At 31.1% G+C, this 7,947-nt stretch overlaps 1 protein-coding gene across 5 annotated transcripts in view; it reads left to right on the forward strand.

The window, feature by feature from the left end:
- The window catches only part of POLDIP2 (DNA polymerase delta interacting protein 2), a 65,758-nt gene that overhangs the window by 34,798 nt on the left and 23,013 nt on the right, over nt 1-7,947 (forward strand). For 4 of the 5 annotated variants that reach the window (XM_067049582.1, XM_067049583.1, XM_067049581.1 and 1 more), the window contains exons 5-6: nt 5,924-6,113; nt 6,210-6,373. In XM_067049582.1, the coding sequence (XP_066905683.1) occupies nt 5,924-6,113; nt 6,210-6,373 (354 nt within the window). The remainder of the gene's footprint in view (nt 1-5,923; nt 6,114-6,209; nt 6,374-7,947) is intronic. The other variant, XM_067049584.1, reaches the window with a different exon arrangement.

A 7,947-nucleotide genomic window follows, 5' to 3' on the forward strand; every position in this document is an offset into this window, starting at 1 on the left:
TGCTTAATGTGGCATTGATTCTACGTACCGCCATCTTGGCTTTGTTTGGAATCACGAAGTTATTATAAACAATGAAACTTGGTTAGTTTGCTTTTTGGATAAACAAAGCAATGAATATTAAAATGATACATAAAATAAAACATATTAAAACCATTTATACATCAAAATATACTATTTACTAAAAAAGAGCATATTACAATATATATATATATATATCTGCTTTCCGCGTAGAGGGATGCAAAATTTTTTAGTGATAAGATATCGTTAGCAATATTTCAGGGATGTTGGTTTAAAATCGTAAATAAACTTTCTTTACCAATCATTAAATAATATACTTCTTCTCTCCCAATATTTGCGTTTGCATCTCTTAATATTATTCTCATACAGCTTCGAGGTAATTTATCGTAAACTCCCTCCAATTTATATATACCCCGTATGAGTTATTTCATATCTTTTTTTCTCTCGACGATACTTATGTTTTATATATTGTAATATTCAAAAATTTATTAAAATAAAATAAATGGAATTTGATATTTTTTAACCTAAATTCTCATATCTAAAAGATAGCTTGGGTTCAAATGAAAAGCTTTATAATTAAACAGATAGGAGAATTTTATTTAAATTTTATAACATAATAGACTCTTAATCTCAGGGCGGGTTTCTAGGCAATCAGAAACAGACACTTTACTACTAATAACACTTAAACTTAATTAATATCTCTTTTACAAATGTATTTAAATTTAGATATTACATAACTAACCAATTTATACAATCTTCTATGATGACAGATGGTTTTCTTTTTCTTCTTTCTCAACAAACTAATACTTGCTATAAATAATCTTTCAGCAAACAAACACTGACTTTAAACAAAACCTTAGTTATCTGAGTTTACAACTCACTTCTCATCCACCGAAGTGTATTGTTTGGCAATCCAAACAAAGAGTCCCTTATTCTTCTTGGGTGACTCTTCGATTTCCTCTTTTTTAAGATGTCCACCCTTGAGCTGGACCAGAGATGATGAGGACCTCCTCATCCAGGAAACATCATTCCCCGTCCGTGTCTAAGCAACGAAAGCCTTTCACGTACCGTGATCTTTCTCTCAATGTTCAAAGTGAATATCGATTGTAGCACAACAGTTTTGAGTTTTTGCATGTGATTTTCTTTATGAACATTATTCTTGAACACTTATTCTTAACTTCTATTTTTTCTTAAATGTATTGTATTTTCAATTATGATTTGAAGTTAAAATAAAGTATTTTAATCTTCCCGACATGGCCGTGATTCAACGAACTTTTTGCAAGGCATATGCCGCCATCTTGGCTTTGAACAAAATATTTTGTGACTCCATGTTTTACTGAACAAAATTGATTAACTTCCTTTTAAGTTTAATACTACAAATAAACATATTGAAATGAAACATAACATCAAACATACCAAAAATCATTTATATATAAAAAATAACTATTTACTCATAAAAGAGGATATTACAATATATATAAATCAATCACTACCCTCTACTTTTCTTCGTTCTCACCTGGTGCACTTTTCTTCCTGACCACCCACAGTGGACTGTTATAGGGAGATGTACAGTCTACTATAATTCCCATGTCTCTTCAGATTATCCAGTTCTTCTCTAATATGCTGCTGGAGTGCCTGGGGGTATCACCTTTCCTTTATGTACGTTACCCTATCCCGTATCAAAAGAATCTCGTGTTCTGTCTAGCCCGTACTCCAAGGACCTCCCCTTCCTTGAAAAAGACATCATCTTACTCTTATAGGATTCTTTCCCTCCAGTCACCTGCCTGGTTAACTGCCCCTAAGTATACTTCTCCGTAATATGGCATCTCAACACGCCCGGGTACCCAAAGAGTAGAAGAGGCATAGTAATGATGACCATCGTCGACCAGGGACTGGAACCAGATGCGGCAATGCCTAAGGCAATAATCATTCTGTTGATACAGTTACAGAATTTTCGCCATTTGAGATCCTCTTTGGGCTTCATGGACTCTGGCAGGACTATAAGGGTAGGAGAGCGGACGGAGAAAAAATATACAACAACCATATTGCTCAAAGAAAGTTAAGAAAGAAGGCATAGGGAAGAATGGAAAATGATAAAACCAGGAGAGTGGCATAGAAGAATTTAAAGGTCACAGATAGGATGGGAACGATAAAAATCGGGACGATCATATATATTGGGTTGTAAAATAAGTTCGTAGCATTTTTCAATATTTCAATTTAATCCTCTCTGTGTTTATAAAAATCATGTTTCCTTGGTCAATAATGTTTACATATTCTAAAAAAGGATTAGTTAAGGTGCTTTTATGCATCAGTTTCAACCAAGATTTCTTATCTTTAAGTGGTATTCTGCTTGCTCAAAACGGAAGAGAAAAAAATTCATTTACGTCATCTAATGATTTTTTATTTCTGAAAAGGAAAATCCGTTGCACAGACGGTTAACAAAATTTACAGTGTGTATGGTAATCATGCCTTAAGAAGAAGGACCGTCCGTAAGTGGTTTGCTCGGTTCAGAACCACAAATTTTGACTTGGTAGACGCAAAGCGCTCAGGTCGTCCTTCAACTGTTGATGATGGCCAAATTCAAGCATTGGTCACAGACAACCCTCACTCTACAACACGGGATATCACAGAAACGCTTATTTCACACACATATATCATACAAGTGTCTCAAATCATTTCATCATCAAGGTTCATACTTGGAGATGAAAAGTGGGTCATGTACAATAATATTGTGAAGAAAAAGTCCTGGGGAAAACGAAGTGACCCGCCATTAACGACTCCAAAAGCAGGATTACCTCCAAAAAGGTTATGGTGTGCATTTGGTGGGATTGGAGAGGTGTCCTTTATTATTAGCTCCTCCCACCCAACCAGACCATTAATTATGCAGTATACTATGCCCAGTTGGAACAATTAAAGGCAGCGGTTGAGCAAAAGCTTCCCACATTGACTAACCACAAAGGCATAGTTTTCCATCATTATAACGTCCATCCTCATGTGTCTTTGCAGACCCGGCAGAAAGCTGGAATGTGATCCCTCACTCACCCTATTCACCAGACCTGGCCCGCCCCAATAGATTTTCACTTATTTTGGGCCCTTCAAAACTCTCTTAACGGGAAACACTTTGATTCACTCAAGGACTGCTAAACGCACATAGAGGAGTTCATTGCGCAAAAATCTGAGAAGTTCTGGGAGGACGGAATTAAAAAATTAACTGAAAGATGGCAACGTGTAGTAGATCTAAATGGGTTACATATAATAGATTAAAAATATTTACATGAATCTGAAGTTTTTATTGAAATATTTCACAACCCGTTAAAAGTTGGGGTCTAACAGGGGGAAGGAGAAACAGCGATATGAGGGCCCATTCAGGGTAATAACCATCAGAGAACCTAAAAAAAGAGGAGAACTGTCGATATTGAACTATTAGAACATCCAGCAATGACAACATAAAAACTGAAGTGTCCTCATATTGCCACAACCAGATTATATTACAAAAAATGTAGTTATTTATTCCATTTATTGTTTTTTATTTTAGATTTGTTTAACTTGTTTATGTTATTGTACGTAAAGTTATACCTTATTTGTTTTATTCCTAGGTTTAAAGTGTTTATATAGTGGTTACTTCGACAAGCTTATGAGTTTTTTTTTACAATGATAATTGTATAGGAATTTTTTTATTGTAAATTGTTTTTCTTTGTTATTTGTGTTGTTATTGTATTTTATAGTATTAGTTTATTCGGCTGTTACTTCAATGTCAGCTGACTGAGTAAATCAGCTGATCAAATGGACATATATAGATGTATCGAACCAAATAAAGCTTCGAGAGCAGCAGTCCAAGTCTCATCTTATTCCTTTTTCTCTTTTTTCTTTAAGTTTTGTTCTCGCCGATCCTTAAGTTATATATATATTGTAATATTCAAAAATTATTTAAAGTTAATAAAAAAGAAAATTGATAGTTTTTACTTATTCTCAGATCTAAAATATAGTTTTTAAGATGAAAAGATTGAATATTAAATAGATATAAGAATTTTTATTTTATTATATATAATACTATAGACTCTTTATCTCAGGGCGGGTTTATAGACAATCAGAACAGACACTTTTCTACTTAAGTTAATACAAGATTATAAACTTGTGTTAGTTATACACTTCAAGACTATAAACTTCTTTTGCTATAAAAGAATTGTTTTATTAATTAATGACAAGTTCAAATTAAATAATACATTGTACCTTAAACTATATGAACCTATAAAATAAAATCAGTTTTTATAGTCTTAAGTTCACTGAAACACTCATACAATTATAAATCATTTAAAAACAGTATCAGAAGTTATTTTTTTATAAAACCATGTGTTAACTTTACTTGATCATTATTTAAAGGTGAGGATGGATTATAGCCTGAAGGTAAGCTTTACATATATATATTGTAATATTCTAGGTTTATTAAAATAAATAAAAGGAAATTTAATAGTTTTTATTTCTCTGAGATCTAAAAGATAGCTTTGATGACTACAAGTTTCAAATGAAAAGGTTAAATATTAAATAAATATGAGAATTTGATTTTAAATTATATAACATTATTGACTCTTATCTCAGGGCGGGTTTTCCAGACAATCACAACACAATGACACTTAACTAAATTAATGGCTACTTTTACAAATATAATTAAATCCTAGGTTGAGCAAACTAACCAATTATATATGCTTTGATGACTGATGGTTCTCAATGTTTTCTTTCTCTAAATCTACCTCTGACAGTAAACAAAGGATTGGTCCTATTCTAGATCCCAGGTAATGTCCAATCTACTGATCCAAATAAAGTGTCTCTTACTTCAGTGATATATTCTTCTTCAATGATTGCTGACTCTTGATCTTCTTTCTAAATACCTACCACTGACAGTAGACAAAGGGTGGTCAGCACCACCTCCTTTCAGGAGACCTCATCTCTCCTGTGCCTTAACAACAAGTGTCCTGTTTCCTTTGTTCATTCTCATGCCTCAATGTTCAATCGTCAATTCAAAAAATCGATTGTAGCACAACCACTCCAATTCACTTGCGATGATTCACTATGTAAATACTTCATTGATAACTGTTATCGTCTTCTATTTCTTCTTAGACTAATTTGTACTATAATTGTGGTAGAGAAACAACAAAATTTGAAAAATTTCAATCCACCCACTCAACATAGCAGTATTTCCACAAACTTCAGAAACATGTGTGCCGCCATCTTGAAACATTTGAAACAAGTTTTTTTTGGTTTAATAAAAGAAAATCAATAAATATTAACATTGATATATAAATTAAAATACAACTAAAACCACCTATACATAAAAAAAACAACTTTTTATCAAAAAAGAGTATATATACACACAATTATTAATATCATAAATAAAGTAAAGTATAGGGTTAGTAAAATGAAATAAGATGAATAGAATTTTATAAAAATTAAACAATTGAGAAAATATATAAAATTAATTATTACCAACTAAATAAATCACATAAAAGTTTTCTTTAACAAAACAAAAATATTTGATGGAAAATAATAAATGATGATGCTTGCTCAGTGAAACAGTATCAATTAAATAATAGCTCTTAAATTTAGTTTGAAAAAATGTAGTTTTAGATTTCACAGAAAATTATTAGTTAAAATGAATTTTGACAAATTAATTAAATAATTATTCTTTATAATAAAGGAATTCTGTCTTAGATAAATATTAAATATTAACAATTAGTAATAGCATGGTTGAATTTTTACTACTTCACCAAATTTACACTTTTTAAATTTTATTTGTTATATTATTATGTGTAGTCATGTTATTTAAATTAGGATAAGTTAATATTTAAAAAAAACAAATTTTATTTAATATACAAATGGATTTGTATTTACTTTTATTTTTTGTTTTAAGAGAGCCCAGACAGAAGCTGTTACATTTCTAGGAAGTCCAGAAGGAGGGTGTAGAAGTTTGTATGCTATTCCTGGTCTTGATTATGTCTCACATCAGGATATATGGCCTTATACATCTAGTGAAAAACAACCAGTGTTCCATGAGCTTTTTGATAAATTTTTGTACTATAATCCTTCAAGAGGTAGCAAATGTAAACAAATCCATATATATATATATATATATTTGTAATTTACAAAGGAATTATATAATTAATATCTTCTTACAATTATATTTATTTTTTCTTTAGATCCACCATTTCTTCCTCAAGAGACATTGAAAGCTTGGCAAAAAAAGAATCATCCTTGGTTAGAACTTTCTGATGTACACAAGGAGACAACTGAAAATATACGGGTCACAGTAATTCCTTTTTATATGGGATCAAGGGATAATCAAGCACAAGTTGTTTATTGGGTATGCAGAAACCATAATTTGATTTTACTCAATTGAAATTTTAATTAATTTGAGTATTGCTGGTTCACTACTAGTTAACAAATGTCACTCGGAATATTATATGATCTTGTACTTACTTATACACATTCAGAAAATACCATACTACCATTGTTATCAGTTTTAACCTGACCCCTTAAAGTGATTCTTGTTTACGCAATTTAGGCCTGGTCTCAACAGAAAATGATCCATTAGGATTTATTTTTTCCTTTTGAGCAAGTATGACAAACAGAAGTTGATTGCTGTGATATAATTAAAGCAGTAATTCTAAAAGTAAGGGCTATAATTTATCAACAACAATAGACCATTCTGTATAAGTGATTACACATCCACTCACTAGTTGGAGTGATACTTGTATACTGTTCCCAAGTTTTTAGTTATAATATTATGTGATATAACATTTTAAAACTCCATTTTACTGGATTACGCAAATTATGGTTAGGGCTAGATAAGAACTGTTGAATGAAAAATAACTGCATACACTTAAATTGGTTGCTAATGATGTATATTATTCTCTGATATATCCACTATTTGAACAATTTTCAATGCACATCATGTTAAAGGGGCTAAAATGTAGCAAAACATTGCAATTCATCATAAAAATTGTACCTCCATTGCGAACCTCATAAAATCTGTGGAAATAAGATTAGAAGATGCCAAACAAAAGCTGGTGAAGTTGACCTAGTTTTATGCAGATTGAAACTCTCAAACCATGATATACAGCCTTTCCCCTTTTCACCCCACATTCCCCTATAAATTTTGAGCTTTAAATGTCGTTCTAAAATTAAGCAAATGTAATTTAAACCCTTAATTAATGAATTAAAGTGCATTCAATCATAAGTCAATATATTCATATTTTGAAAATTATTATCGTGACATCTTGTGTAGAAATGTCAAATTTTTATTGGAAACAATTATTTTAACACCTATTTTATAGGGAAAAATTTGATTTTTTAAACAAACCAAATAATTTTTAGATGTTGAATTTGTCAAAAAAAATCTTTTTTATCCGTTCATAAATATACTATACATGTTCACTCCCTTTAACGTCTATAATTTTTGGAATATTAATTTGATTTTTGCTGGGTCATAACTATGGCATGAAGTCTATCTTTGGTGGGTATTGTTTATTTCCTAACATTCTACAGTGCACCTAACTGCAATTTTCAATGGAATGCGGAAAATTGAAAAAGAAATTTTTCCATTTCAATTTTGGGGCTGCGTAGAGTAAAATGGATGTGACCATGCCCGATATCAATAACTAATGACTATGCCCTACATTGATAATAAGCTTGTTTTAAAAATATTCAATTTTAATAATTTTAATAATTATTAAACTCCACTTAAAACTAAACATGACATTGACGAAGCAATAAAAAACTTCACAGACTCTATAAGAATTTGCATACACGACAACACGATGACCAGTAATATTATTAATACTATGCGTACTAACTTGCCACAGCACATTCGCAACTTATTAAAGGAAAAACGCAGAGCAAGAGCGAAGTGGCACAGGACTAGATACCCCACAGATA

This window comes from Halyomorpha halys, unplaced genomic scaffold (genome assembly GCF_000696795.3).
Source record: "Halyomorpha halys isolate HHAL.00 unplaced genomic scaffold, Hhal_1.1 Scaffold354.1, whole genome shotgun sequence".
In the NCBI taxonomy this organism is placed as follows: Eukaryota; Metazoa; Arthropoda; class Insecta; order Hemiptera; family Pentatomidae; genus Halyomorpha; species Halyomorpha halys.